General features: G+C 38.7%; 1 protein-coding gene across 1 annotated transcript in view; it reads right to left on the minus strand.

Moving 5' to 3' along the window:
* Positions 1 to 15,986, minus strand: part of FRMPD4 (FERM and PDZ domain containing 4) — a 449,028-nt gene that overhangs the window by 21,240 nt on the left and 411,802 nt on the right. Inside the window, exons 6-7 of the mRNA XM_044982210.1 lie at positions 5,428 to 5,532; positions 2,898 to 3,005 (exon numbers count right to left, since the gene is read on the minus strand). Coding sequence (XP_044838145.1) covers positions 2,898 to 3,005; positions 5,428 to 5,532 — 213 coding nt within the window. The remainder of the gene's footprint in view (positions 1 to 2,897; positions 3,006 to 5,427; positions 5,533 to 15,986) is intronic.

The following is a 15,986-nucleotide window of genomic DNA, read 5'->3' on the forward strand; positions in this document are numbered from 1 at the left end:
ATCTTTTTCCTGACTCGTTGTAGCTAAATTAGCCCCCATCATGTTGTATGTATAGTTGGGGTTATTTTTTCCAATGTGCATTACTTTACATTTATCCACATTAAATTTCATTTGCCATTTTGTTGCCCAATCACTTAGTTTCGTGAGATCTTTTTGAAGTTCTTCACAATCTGCTTTGGTCTTAACTATCTTGAGTAGTTTAGTATCATCTGCAAACTTTGCCACCTCACTGTTTACCCCTTTCTCCAGATCATTTATGAATAAATTGAATAGGATTGGTCCGAGGACTGACTCTTGGGGAACACCACTAGTTACCCCTCTCCATTCTGAGAATTTACCATTAATTCCTACCCTTTGTTCCCTGTCCTTTAACCAGTTCTCAATCCATGAAAGGACCTTCCCTTTTATCCCATGACAGCTTAATTTACGTAAGAGCCTTTGGTGAGGGACCTTGTCAAAGGCTTTCTGGAAATCTAAGTACACTATGTCCACCGGATCCCCCTTGTCCACATGTTTGTTGACCCCTTCAAAGAACTCTAATAGATTAGTAAGACACGATAGGCAATATCTCCCTCCAAAAGAGAGAACATAAACCTCTCCAGCATTTCAAAGTGGGAACCACCAAATCATAGGGTGAGACTGGACACAATTCCCATAGATTTCAATGAATCTGAATAGATTTGTACCTATAGTGAAGGTTTTTTTAAAAAAATGCAGTCAAATCTCTTGTTAAGAGACATTAATACCCCTGCATTGTAGAGCCATATTTATATATTTAAAAATGATCAAAATAAAGTAAATAATAATGACATCTCCTAGGCAGCACCTCCAAACTTGGGGTTTTGTTTTTATTATAAAAGTGAGGCAGGCAGGGATTATAGCAAAACTCTTTCACAATGACATAAATCTTAAAATAAGGGTGATCATTTCAAGTGTAATTGTTTCTAAAATTACAATTAAGTATTAAATTGTCTAAATCCAATCTTTATTTCACCCAAACCTGTTCAACTATCCCTAATTATCACTTTACTTTCTATGTTGATCTATTAAGCATATCTAGACCATTAACATCATTCAGCAATTATTGTTAGTTTGGTAAGTGCAGTGACCGAGGGAAAGACAAAATAAAATCAACACTGAAATACGATATACTGGTGAAATTTACGATATACTGGTGAAATTATTAAAGCATTTACATTCATCCCAATGATTGTTAGATATACATTAGTAAATTCTATCCATCTGGACCATAAAGAGAGCATCTGATGAATAACAATCCAACTAATAGATCAATTAACCATTTTTCATGGAAGTATAACAAATCGGTGCAAGAGTGGAGTGTGTGTGTGTGTGTGTGTGTGTGTGTGTGTTGGTGATTGGACAGGAGTCTATAAACCTTAAAAAATAAACCACGTCATTAACCAGTTGCAAGCTACCATTTAAATAGTGCAAGTTACTATTATTACTTTGTTGACTCACAGGGAATTTAAAACCTACCCAGTCAATCTACTCTTATTGACACTTCTAATTTGTGCTCAAAAACAAACAATATAACAGTAATTTGAAGAAAGATGTTTGCTAAAGAGAAGTAATATGACACTGTGACATGTGCTGTTTACTAATTGCTTTTTCTGAATATGCTAATAAGAGGTGCATGCGTCCAATTAAAACCAGCCAACATTTTTCTCTTTAATCTGTATAGCACCTGATATTAATTCCTAACCAATCTTCTCTCCCAGTTCCCAGTACCTTCTAATCAACCAATCAAAATTTCCCTGTCTTCACTTCAGTAAAAATCTGTCCTTACCACTGCAGCTGAAGAAAACTGAGGTCAAACTGATTCAACATCATGAAATAATCACTATGAGACTCATGTTGAAAAATAAAATGGGAAAATTTTGAATAAACGGTTGTGATAGAAAACATCAGGTGCTGAAGTGCATAAGAAGAAATCCCTCAAGTCACTCTTTATCTACTTATATGACCCTCATCACCATAGTGCCTTGAAAACTCACCTGTGAGTTTGACAGAGAGAAGTCATCCTGACAGAGCTTTCTCAGGCACTGGTCCTAGGCTGTGGAAGGAACTCCCAGAGGAACTAAGGACCACCACAAACCTCACCCCTTCCATTATAACTGCAAAGTGCATTTCTTTGACCTTGCTTTCTCTAACATAAACACATAGCAATGTGTGTGTGTATGACATCACCAAACAAAACACTCCACTGCACACATGCAGGAACAAACACATGTCAGCTGTTAGTCATATTTCTTAATGCACTATCGGAAGGTGCTCAGATATTACAGTGATGAGTGAGGTAGAAGAACCTACTTAGAACTGAACAGAACAGGCTCTACGCCCTACTTGCATTAACTGTATGTCACAACTTCACCTTGTGATTTAGCCTCTCTATGAAATATGTTGAAGAAAAGGAGACATACACTGACATGAACAATTTATTGTCAGAATAACCCTACATTATCCCGTCCTGATTTCACTAGACTACAGGCTATATGATATTCAATTAGCAACCAACATCTTTATCTTCTTACCTTCTGACTTTGCTGACAAATCATGCTGGCATTTGGCAGAATATCAAACCTTAGCAAGGTCCATGCATATAATTAAATTAAGCTGCAGTCACATTAAAATTATCACTCCTATTTTTGCTTCATTGATACAACATTATGCTTTTATTGGCAGAAAACCAGAGCAGAATCTTATTATTTCTTTACTACTCACATCTATGAAGCCAGCCATGAACAACACGATGGTCCAGGCTCAGGCTCAAATTCTGAGACTATTGGAGTTTTTGTTTTTCTGTTACAAAGGCCTTTCAGAATGTTTTATTGGCATCCTTGGCAGTGTACGTTATGAGGTTTGGTAGATTAGCCTACCTTTATTGAAGTACTGCAGTCAAAACGGAAGGATTTGGTTTGCCCATTTTCTAGATATACCTTCAGTACATTTGGCATGAAGAGAAGTGAATTGTCCTTAACAGTTTCCTGTTAAAACAGATTAGTGAATTAGACTACACTTTGCAAGCAACAAGAAGAACATACATTTTATTCTATAGGAAAGAACAGCATACAGCAGGGAAGGCTGGTGACGTCTGAAAATGGAATGTTGGATCAAACCCAAAGCAGAATTAGCAATGCCTCGCCTCAGGAGACTCCAGTGATATGCAGTATAGCTGCAAGTGACAGACCCACCAATTGTTAGACTGCATGTCCACAGTGCTGAAACTATGGTGCTAGCATTAGCTTTTCCATCTGTAATTGATAAATCTGATAACAAGTAAATGACTACCATAATGAAAGTTCTGTCCTCATTTACAACAGAAATCTGTATTTTCATGCGGAAATGATTCAGTTGTTTGTTTTTAAGTGATAAGAATGCAGCACAAAATCCCAGCAAATTTATCAATTTTAACTGTCCTTTTGCACCATTGCTTTGTTTTCTATGATAATGTTGTGCAAGAAAGTGTGATTTATGCAGATGCAGTTAGAAAATATCTATTTGGGAACTATTTATCACATCACTGTAAAGTTACATTGTAGAACAGGTTGACCTCTCATGATGTCAAATTAAACTCATATGGTCAAATTCATCCCTGGTGTACCTTCATGGACATCCCTAAAGATGCATCAGGGATAAATTGGTCAATACTCTTTCCTGCAATGTGTAGCAGTGAGGGTTGGTGCCAAACAGCAGGATATGAATACAGCTCTGGATTCTGAACTAGAATTGAGTAAATTAATGATTTTTTGGTTCAGAAAAAGAAACTGAAACTGAATTGTTTAATTTCTTCCTCACTGAAACGAAAACATTTCATTTGGGTTGATTGAAAAAACATTCAAAATTTTTCAAACAATATTTTTGAAATGAAAGTCAAGTCAAAACAATATTTAATTTCAAAACGTCAATTCAAAATGACATTTTGTTTAGAGAATGTTGATTCAAAACAAAATGTCAAAACAGTTAATTTAGAAAATGTGGAAATGAACCATTTCAACTTCAAAATCTTTCCTTCTTATTATTTATTTGGCTAAAACTATTCATGAACTGGTGAAAATTTTCAGTCATCCTGAAACTGCATTTTTTGGCAAATTTACTATTCAACTGAAACATTTTGCCGAGCTCTATTCCGAACACCTATATTTTAGGGCTGTTGGGATGTGGGGTTTTGGCACAGGCTCTTCCAAAGTCATTTTTCACCAGCAAGTGGCACATATTCCTGACACCTGAAGCCAATTCAGAAACCTAAACACCTTGAAGCCATTGTTTAAAATAATATTTCCTCAGATAAGTTAAAGAAAGAATTTTTTTAGAAACTAGAAGGCCAGATACATTTAAAAGAATACAGGTTTTTTTTTAAAGAATTCGGTCTTGTTTACTTGAACTGTATGAGTAAAAGTTCATGTTACATGTTACTGCTATGACTCAGGGTGAACATATTATTTTCCTGTTTATTGTATCCTGTACAATTTAAATCTTAAAACTGAAACAGATAAAGATTTTAAATTAAAAATGAAAAACAAAAATTTCTCTTTGACTGCAGAATGCTAATTTACCATACTTTTAATTATATTACAGCATCCCTACTGTGGTAGAGTGAGAATGCTGTGGAGTCTCACCAATGTGTTGCTGGCAATGAAGTGTAAATATTATCATTCACAAACAATAATGTATATTGCTAGTTTCTATTGTGACAGTCTGGAAAGGGGATTGTAATGTTAAAAGGAAATTTGATTCATTCTTGGGGGCAAAACAGAAGGTGATTATTGGTTTTTCTAAGTGAAATTGCCGATTAACAAAATGAAAATTATGAGTTTGCTCTATGTATACAAAGAACTCAGAAGAAGACATATATGAATCATCATCTTCTTGCAATTTGTAAAACAAGCAAGTAAACCAGGAGTTCATCTTTAAAAAGCTCTGTCTTTGGAAGGAGGGATGACTTTGCCCAGGGACAGGTTAGAGAAAGAATGACTTAAAGTTGATAAACTGAATTTTAAAGAGGTCTTTAAATTAGTGTTAATTTGTTTTCCTGACATACTACTTCACCGGACTTTACAGGTTTTCCAGTTACAAAATTTCCTTTAAAACAACAACAAAAAACCCAACAACTCTACAGAAGAAAAACAAATCCTATGCTAAATTAAGATATGAGCCACATGAACTGTAATCCTACTGGAATTTTAAATTTTATATTTACAAAAGTTTGTAGTGCTCTGGGCCTAATTAATGGGCTTTAATTTATTTAGATATTTTAAAATGTGCCTCTCCAAAACCTCTACTATATTTTCTACAATGGTACCGAAGTTGTGCTTACTATACATTTTTCCCCCTGTAGAACTTTATAGAGTGCCTTTGACTGAAATGGTCTTGTTCCTTCTTCAAGTTAAAATGGCTTGAGGTACTCACTGAAATCTGGCCATTGATAATGACCTCTTCAGAGAAGCGCACTTTGACCGGGTTGGACTTCAATCTTGCCTTTTTTGCAGCACTGATAAATGCTGATTTAGGAGACTGGAAGAAATAAATAAAACATGTCATATAATTCTCAAGCATAACCTATCCTTCTTGCCTCAGTGACCTATGCTCTCCATTTTCTCATATGTCAGGTACTCCAAGTATATGACAATATGCTCTGTGCATTGTTAATCGAATAATTAACGTAAATCATAGTATTCCTGGAGGTATGGAAAAATTAAGTAGATACAGACACATGCACTGAAAGGTTGCAGCTTATTCAGCAACCAGATCGGAGCAATACAAAGTGCTCACACAGTCACTGGAAACGCCTCATGGGGCTTTTTCATTGATTGCTGTCAACCATGCTTGTTTGCATGAGCGAGCCCTGATCAGTGACTAGTCAGTGACCTTTTATTCAAACACCAAATGGAAAACTTTTGCACTGTTTAATCATAGAATAGAATAATAGAATCATAGAATACCAGGGTTGGAAGAGACCTCAGGAGGTGATCTAATCCAACCCCCTGCTCAAAGCAGGACCAATCCCCAACTAAATTATCCCAGCCAGGGCTTCATCAAACCTGACCTTAAAAACCTCTAAGGAAGGAGATTCCACCACCTCCCTAGGTAACCCATTCCAGTGCTTTACCACCCTCCTAGTGAAAAAGTTTTTCCTAATATCCAACCTAAACCTCCCCCACTGCAACTTGAGACTGTTACTCCTTGTTCTCTCATCTGGTACCACTGAGAACAGTCTAGAGCCCTCCTCTTTGGAGGGGAATGATCATGTCCCTCAATCTGCTGGCAATGCCCCTACTTATACAGCCCAAAATGCCGTCAGCCTTCTTGGCAACAAGGGCACACTGTTGACTCATATACAGCTTCTCATCCACTGTAACCCCTAGGTCCTTTTCTGCAGAACTGCTGCCTAATGTTGATACCCACACACATACCCACACACAGTCTCTGAAAGTTTTGCAATCCCGGTAGCATCATTAGCAAGGCAAGGGGTATTTCCCAATTAATACCTTCCCCATTTTTCCCCAAGGACCCTTGGCATTCTCTAAAATAGCACCTTACTTTTGCCATTATTTCAATCCTCCCCGGTTTCCCCCTTACAGCCTCCTTTGGCAGGATATCACATAGATATACTGAAGTGCACATGAAATTTATAAAAAATAATAGAGATATTTCCCTCATTCTCCCACTTTTGAAAACTGGTACAAAATTATAGATAATTCATCACTGACCCTAATTTAGGAATCCTCTAGTCTGCTTTTGTCCATTGCACTCCACACCAAGTTCTCTCAAGGCCAAATGTTCAGCCGTTAATCAAGAAAAATTCGTATTGAATATTAGGAGTTTTGGCTGAGCCATGACTGGATGATTTGGCCTATTTTTAACAACAAATTACTTCTGCTCAGACAAAAAGAAAAGGTTTCCACTTTTTAGATGTGTTAATTTGAGATCAGTAACATTCTTAGGGCTCCTGGGGGAGATTTTCAAAAGCAATCAGTTTTGGTCTGATTCTGCCCTCTTCTCCCTCCCCTCCACCCCGCCCCCCCCCACCTCCGAGGTCACTGGGTGAAATCCTGGCCCTTTTGAAGTCAAAGGGAGTTGTGGCATTGACTTCAATGGGCCTCAGCTGTCACCCACTGACTTCAACAGTTGAGATAGGCCAATGGTGTGCATATTTGAAAATCCCACGCCATGTCATTGAAGAGTTATTTCATTAGCTCTGTAGAATTCCAATACCCAAAAGGTTGTTTGGTTGGTGTGTGTGTCTGTGTGGGTGTGAGAGAGAGAGAATTTAGTGCATGAATGGGTTGATAGTCCTGGAATTAATTCATCATTATCCACAAAGCACAGTAATGTATAATTTCAACACTCCCTGTCACTATGCTTCGAACCTTGCCCAGGAATAGTAACCATGGAGTTAGTTCAGCCTCCATGTCCTTCCAGTCCCTGGCCTTTGTTAAGACTGATTAAAAATTATTTTTTGTGATTTGGACACCTGGCTTCTAGAAACCAGACTGACATCAGAAACTCATTTCACACAGGCTACTGAATAGCCATTAGGTGGCAATAACTGCAGCTACTACACAAACCACCAAACACAAACTGGGTGCACTAGGAGTGAAAGGTTCTGTATTCTATTAGCAAACCCTAGCATCATCCCAGTTCCCTGAATCCAAACTTGAGCCAGGAAACACATTCATGGATCAGGCGTATCTGCCCTTTCTCTGACAGCTCTGACTGTAAGCTGCATATTAGAAATGTTATATGACAGGAAATTCCCAGGTAAGACTAATTGGGATGAATTGCAAAAACCAGTTCTGTAAATAATACAGAAAGATCTGAAAAGATTAGAAACAATGACCCAGAAAACAACAAAATGAGAATCAGGTTAGAAAAATGCAAGCTAATTCCTCTAGGGAAAAATAATCCAAGGCGCTCACATTCAGTGAGAAGGGCAAAACACAGAAAGCAGTAATGTAGAGAGAAGTCTGGGTACTGTAAAGTTTGGGGTGGGATGTCAGGGATCCTGAACCAGGTATCTCTTGAGGAAGTAAAGATCCATGGCCTGAATACAGGTTTGAGTCAGGAAGAGGACAGTTTGGGGATAGCAGGATGTTATTTTGCTAGGGTTTGTTTGCCTATACCTGCTGTCAAAATCTATTGGTCACAGCAAGAATTTATGCAAGGGAACAAAAAACCAAAACAAAACACAAAGTAAAATTTCACAGTCCACATGAGTTCCCAGTGAATGATGTAGAACAGTAAAATATCCAGAGTTGTAATCTTCCTCTGACATGCTTTAGGGAAAAGACCACTTGCTTTCTGGTTGTGAACTGATCTTCTAATGGACACACTTCAGGGCTTGGCAAAAGGAGCATTGCTGCTGTGTGACTCTCTGTAGCAATTCAGTTTTGTTGAAATACACTTTTGTCAGAGGGAGAAAGAATGGTGCACTGGTCCCATTTAGTTTCTTTTGATACTCTCAAGAGAGCTTGAGAGGGAACTAGAATGAAGGTCATGTTTCATATCAGGATCCCCAGATAACTGAAAATACTGCACAACCCACTATTTAAATTTATTCTGCTCTAATCATCACCACATGCTAGAGAATTCAAGGAAACAAACATGGAGAATGATTCTTTCCCCTCAAATGTAACTGTTAGTCCTTTATTAGTCTCCTGACAATTTTTTGTTAGAGAGACCCAACACAATGCGGTCACTAGATATCAGACGCTACATGAATGACCAGAAGGATGTATATGCATATCTGTTCAGTGTTTTCAGGGGCACTGAGCAGAAGACGAATCTCAAAGATTTAGGCCCAAATGTTCAAAAGTTGCCTTGGAAATTGTCTGGTCAATTATAGCATATGGGCTGAGGCCCCTCTGGCAATGCTCTCTCCTCACTAGCCAGGGTGTGACTTTAACATACCTGGAGGCAATGGGGACACTCTCCTTCCTCCAGAAGGGGGTGAGGGGTATATCCCCCAGGGGAAGTGGCTGGGGAAGTGCTACACATGCTCCTTCTACTTCCCCTCACCCTCTCTGAGTGTGTGTGTGTATGGGAGAGAGAAAGGGTGATGTTTCCTTCTCATTCCTTCCTTTCTCCAGTGTGTGCAGGGTGCTATCCCACATGGTATCCAAGTAATGGAGCCTGACCTTTCTACTTCTGGTGCCAGTGGAAAGCAGAGCCATGAGGGGGCTGGCTGACTGGCTCTCACCTGACAGGGCAGGGAATAGTTTCTACTTGCTCTTAATGCTGGTAAATCACTAATTTGGCTCTGGTCCAGCCCCACCCTTACCCATCTTTAATGGGCTTTACAAAGCCCATACCGAAAAAGGCAGAAGGGAGGGGAGTCTTCCCTGCTTACAGGCAATAAGGCTGACCACACTCCAGTGCAGCTGCCAGAACTGCCAATCATGGAGGCTCTGACCAATAAAGAAAACAAGCCCAGCTATCAAGGAAGGAGAACAGAGGGAAAGGGAGGCAGAAAGGCCCAAGACAGCAAAGGGGCCACCGCACCATGCCAAGCTGCCTCTAAGAAACAAACAAGGAAACGAAGGCTGCAAGCCCTGAAGTTGGAGGGTGGAGAGACTCAGTTTGGGTTCAGAGTTTATGGACTGGTCTAATTGTAGGCGAATTGAAGGGGATCAGTTAGGAAAAAGCTGGAACCCCAAGAAAGACTGCACCAAGAGCAGCAGACACCTCCCTAGAGCTAGATCTCTTATGATGCTGGGGACTAGCCTGATTGACAAGTTTTGTCTGGATCCTGGAAGGAATTTTTCCCATATGACAACATTGGCAAAATTGCTGTGTGGGTTTTCTCACCTTCCTTTTGGCATCTCAGAAATCTTGCTTGGGAGTTTAAATTATACTGTCATAACTTTGCTGGATACCAGAGCTATTTGTGGGTTTAAATGGTTCCAAAATGAAGTCCCTGTAACACAATGGGTTGCATGGACAGGGCCCCTGAGTGTACCACTGCATGATGAGGGGACATGCCTCTATGTCCCACACAGCATGGAGATCCCATTTCTCCTATCTCCTGTGTGGAGGAAGTGAGAGGGCTGGCACTCTGGCTTCCAGCCAGGGACCCTGGACAGGCCTGAGGGTGTAGAGTGGCCTTTGCCCTCAGACCTGCCCTCAGATTTATAGAAGCCAAGGCCATTTGTAACCAGTGAAAATTTGCACTGGAACAGCCCTCCCAAGTATTTGGAGGGAATCATCCCAGCTGGTTAAGAATTTTAATAATGGTGTGACCTCTGCATTTAGGCATACTATGGCATAGGTGTCCACATAAACCTGGCTCTTGGTATTTTCATTCTAAAAGCTGATGAACTAATTCAGAGAAGAAAAATAGTTTTTATTAACTTTCATAATTCATATGTCTAACAAAAGACCAGTAAGAAAACAGAAGGGATATGCAGTACCTGACTTCCATCTTAACGTCTTCATATTTGTAGCCTGAGCATACCAGTGATTAATGAATCACAGAGTGGCAGGTTCATTTGTTTCTGATGCACCATCTTTTTGCCAAATGGAAGACATTATTCTCAGTTAATGACCTTAAGCGGGAGGTATTTACACTGATGCAATGTGTCTGTCATTGTGAGATATTTGCACTGTCTGTGATAAAAGCATCCTAATTAGAACTATTTTTGCAAATGTGAGGATCCATTTCAATGGAGGAATCAGAATATGTAAATGCAAACTAAATACTAGCACAACCTAAATAATGCCAATAACAGTTCTTTCTGTAAGAGTTTAGATTTATCTTTGAAGTTGTATCATGTTTACTTGTGTATGTACAATGAAATAAAAATATCTTTCTCCTTATGGTCTAGGGTTTTATCCTCATGGACAACTTCATTAATAGTCCAGTCAGCCAACAGATAGCACACTCAAGACTCTTATATGGTATCTCAGTTAGTTTGGTCTTTGAACAAGATGGAGTAATACACCCTTGGAGGTTTGTTTGGAGGGGATATAAGGGTGAAGACTGAATACTACCTTTGCACCCAATGGCTTTGCACCCCATATACTTGACGTTACAATCTTACTGCCCTGATCCTGCCGCGGACAGCTAAACATAGAAGCTGCTGCAGAATTGCCACCACTGCGGAAACGCGCGTGCCGCCCTAAGGGCACACGGACTGTCCCTGCCGTCCACGGCGGCAATTCGGCGCACTGCTTGGGGGCAAAACAACAGGGACTGCCGCCCCTTGCAGATTGCTGCCCCAAGCACCAGCTTGGAATGCTGGTGCCTGGAGCCGGCCCTGCTGTTCACTCAGACATCTCAACTGGTTTGCAACAGCAACAGCAGCAATGCATGTGTAAGTACTGTAATAAAATAATGAACACACCAAAAACTGAAAAGTCAGATTTTTACTGCACAATACGTAACAACCACATTGCACTGACGGATTATTTTCAATGTACAGTAACTGTTAAATTTTTGAACCACGAATTTCAATGCTGAAGTAGCTATCCTATTCCTGGCATTTGATATCTGTTTGAGGTTTTTAAAACAATGTTGTGTATCAGAGCCAACCAATTACATTTTGCTATTTTTAGTGCAGTTATTGGCCATGCATATACACAGCACATGCCTCCAAGGTGAAGAACTGCCGATATTTATTTTAATGAAAGCATCATGGAAAAATCATCTGGTTCATTCTATAGTAAACAGTGATGAGTAGCTAAATCATCAGACATCCTAGTTTACAGAGATGGTCCCAGATGATTCTACTGAAACCAAGGATTTGTTCCAGATTTAGTGGAATGCTGGGACATATCACCTGGCCTCCTGCCTGGCCTATTTCTCTCCATATCGATACTACTGCTGTGCTGATCTCCTGCGCAGTTATACCTCCTTTGATCACTTGGGTATCTGCTACTCCCCTTACTCTTGCTGGTTATGTCTCATGTGGAAGTGGCCTCTGTTTCTTATTCAACAGCTGAGAGGCATAAAAGAAAAAGTGTGTGTCTGTGAGGAGTGGGTAGTGCTGCACTACACTCAGCTCTACAGAGCAGCTTTTGCGGGAAGGACAGTAGGTCCCGTGACTGAAAGTATCAACAGCCAATCCAGATCCAGCCACCAGATGGAAAGAAGAGCATGTGAGGAGGAATAAAGAGAGAACTGGAGAAGGGTAAGTTTAGGAGGGAAAGGAGAACTAGGGGCAGAAGAATGAGAGCTGGAAGAGTAAAAGACAAGACAAAATGTGTTGGAAAGAGGACCAGAGAGAATAAGCTTGAGGCACTCTTCCATTCTTCTGACTAGGGGAGAGGTAATTCTTGATTTAGTCCTAAGTGGCGCACAGGATCTGATGAATATAGTTGAACCACTCCGAAATAGCAACTGTAATGTAATTAAATTTAACATCCTTGTAGGGGAAAAATGCCAAAGAAACCTACCACAGTAGCATTTAACTTTAGAAAGAGGATCTATACAAAAATGAGAGAGCTCATTAAATAGAAATGAAAAGAAACAGTAACAAAAGTGAAATTCCTGCAAATTGCATGGAGACTATTTAAAGACACCATAATAGAGGTTCACACTAAATGTATACCCCAAATAAATATAGAAATAAAAACAGTAAGAGGACCAAAAGAATGTCACCATGGCTAAACAGCAGAGTAAAAGAGGTGGTTAGACGCAAAAAGGCATTCTTTAGAAACTGGAAGTCGAATCCTAGTGAGGAAAACAGAAAGGAACATAAATTCTGGCAAGTCAAGTGCACAAATTTAATAAGGCAGGCCAAGGAGTCATTCTGTATAGTTCTCTGAAAACATATACTCAATGTGCAATGGTAATCAAAAAAGCTAATAGAATGTTGATAGATAACAAAACAAAACATATTGCCAGAATGCCACTATATAAATCCATGGTATGCTCACATCTTGAATACTGTGTACAGTTCTGGTCACCCCATCTGAGAAAACATATATTATAATTGGAAAAGATACAGAGAAAGGCAACAAAAGTTATTAGGGGTATGGAACAGCTTCCATGTGAGGAGAGATTTAAAAGGCTGAAACGGTTCAGTTTAGAAAAGAGACAACTAAGGGGGATATGATAGAGATCTATAAAATCATGAATGGTCTAGAGAAAATGAATAGGGGAGTGTTATTTACCCCTTCACATAACATAAGAACTAGGGGCACACAATGAAATTAATAGGCAGCAAGTTTAAAACAAATGAAAGGAAGTATTTCTTCACACAAAACAGTCCAATTGTAGAACTCGTTGCCATGGGATGTTCTGAAGGCCAAAAGTATAAATGGGTTAAAAAAAGAATTAGATAAGTTCACTGAAGATAGATTCATCAATGCTATTAGCTAAGATGATCAGGGATGCAACCCTTGCTCTGGGTGGCTCTAAACCTCCAACTACCAGAAGCTGGGACTGGACAATAGGATGGATCACTTGATAATTGCCCTGTTCTGTTTATTCCCTCTGAAGCACCTTGCACTGGCCACTGTCAGAGACAGGATACTGGGATAAATGCATCATTGGTCTGACCCAGTATGACCGTTCTTATGTTCTTATTTTCACATATCCGATGCTGCCAAATTGTTTACACAAGTGCATTCTGGGAAAACCTGAACAGTTATCGCATACTGCCTCAGAATGGGGATTGTGTGCTTGAAGAATACCTTGAAGGAGAAATGCCATCAACAGGTGGGGCAATGCAAATCGGGGATCTTGTACTGCACATGGAGGTGAGAGGAAGATAGATTGGCTTGGCAGAATTCTTTATTTTTTTAATACGTTCAATGGATAATATACATGTTTATTTTAAGAATTGTTGCTGTTTTTATTTATCTAAATTTTCACACTTGTGGGAAATTATTAGGGGGTGTCAGACAATAGAGGGATGAGACTGTAATTATTTAATGCCAGTAGACACGGAGCTTCAAAAAGTTAAAGCTTTATAACTGTTAAAACACAGCTTGTCAACATCACATGTCAAAACATACAAAGTAAATTTCCTTAAATCAAACTCTAGTAAGTTCTCAAGCAGCATTTTTCTTACTTTGCCCGTCCATAAACTTCAATTATTATCAATAGAAATATTTTTATCAGTTTGTGTGTGGACGGTAACTAACATTTACTGATAGACAAGCAAACCTGTTATACAAAACACAGTTGGGAGGTCATGCCCAAACAACAAAATAGCTGTTGCTGGAAGACTACAAGGTATGATACAAGACCTCTGTTAGGAGTGCTATGCTCAGTGACATTATTACTAACCAAGTTTTAACCATGTTGTGTGCAGATGGATTTAGAGCCAACTATGCCTATAACTGATTAAAAACTTGTTTAAAAGTTGTTTGCAGTGTTGCTGTAGCTGACTTGGTCCTAGCATATTAGAGAGACAAGGTTTTATTTAGAAGTTGTACTTTGGACAAGGTCTAAGGACTGGGTGTGAAAAAAATGGCAATTTGCCTAGGTTTTTTTAAAAAATGCGGTTTGAGATTGGCTACAAAATCATGAGATTTAAAAAAAAAATACATTCTGCGTTCTTTTTATTTGCCTAATGGTTTCTGAGCCTCACTTCATGTTTTCAAGCTTTTCTCCAGAACTGTGAGGGCTAGAAACTTATTTTTTCTTTTACATAAAAGCTGGGACTCTCTCCGAATTATGTGATTCTAGGAGCTAGGTTTTCAAGGAAAACTCCAAATATCATGAGACTCACAAGCAAATCACAAGGGTTGGCTACATTGTCTATAATTCACATGCTCACATGAATCTGTGTAATCTACTGAAGTTTTTCAATAAATGTTGACTTTGTTTGACATATGGATGTATATGTCCAAAAGCACTTTTTAAAAGGTCGTAAAAAGGAAACTGGACTTGATTGTCCTTTTCCATCACACTACCTTACATTCCAGGGTTGAAATCCTGGCCCCACTGAAGTCAGTGGCAAAATTCCCAGCGACTTCAATGGGGCCATTAAAGGGTTAATGAAGAAAGTAGCATGTCAGACTATGAAATGAGTTCCATTCACAAAGTCTGAACACATAACACAATAGGCCAGTTAATGAACTAAACGGAGTAAGATACCTTGTGGGATGGTAATCCATTTACAGAGTAAAATGATTTCAAATGATAATCAAATATCAAACTTCCAAAAAAACAAAACTTTAAACTACTTCAAGTGCTTCAGCTGTTCAATCATTTTCTTATCAGCAGAGATGATATTCAAATTAATTTGGGAAAGATTTATTAGACTGACAGGAAGAACAAAAGACCACAGTGTTTTGTTTTGGTTGTAATTAAAATGAATGAGCTTAAACAAAACCTATCTGTAAAGTTTTAAAAAAATACTAAGTGAATTACATTGAGTAGCAGACCAGAGTATTATCAATCTGCATTATTGCTATTTTCACTTACAATTTTACTGGACAGTTTGTTTTAAGCATGAAAACAATACAAATGCTAAACACAGCAAGTGTAAACTGTTGTCTTAGGAAAAATAATAAAGAAATAATGATAATCCTGTAATTCCCATTGGTGGGCATTTTTCCTGCAGTAATGGGAACACAAATGTTCCTCAGGAGTGGAGCTGGATGAAATTTTTCTAATAAAATACTTGTCAAAAATTGCATTTTTTCAAAATTAAAATTTTTCATGAAAAATGTTTGATTTTTTATTGTTCCTTTCTTTATCCCCCTTCCTCACTTTCACTGGGAAAATGAAAACAAGTTAAAAAGAGAGGTAACCTGGGCTAAAGAAAATGAAAAAAAGAAAAAGAAAAACATAGAACATTTAAAAACTAAAATCTACAGTAAATAGTTTGTGAAACATTTTTAATAAAACTAAAATCATTCCTTTTTGAAACCAGCAGAATGAAAACTATTTCAAATTTTGTCATGAAAAATCTCAACCATTTTCCAACCAGCCCTACTCAGGAAAAATGGCCTTTACCACACTAATGCCTGCGGTACCCCAGCACCTCTATTCAGCAGGTGACTAGTATACCTAT

This window comes from Mauremys mutica, chromosome 1 (assembly GCF_020497125.1).
Source record: "Mauremys mutica isolate MM-2020 ecotype Southern chromosome 1, ASM2049712v1, whole genome shotgun sequence".
NCBI lineage: Eukaryota > Metazoa > Chordata > Testudines > Geoemydidae > Mauremys > Mauremys mutica.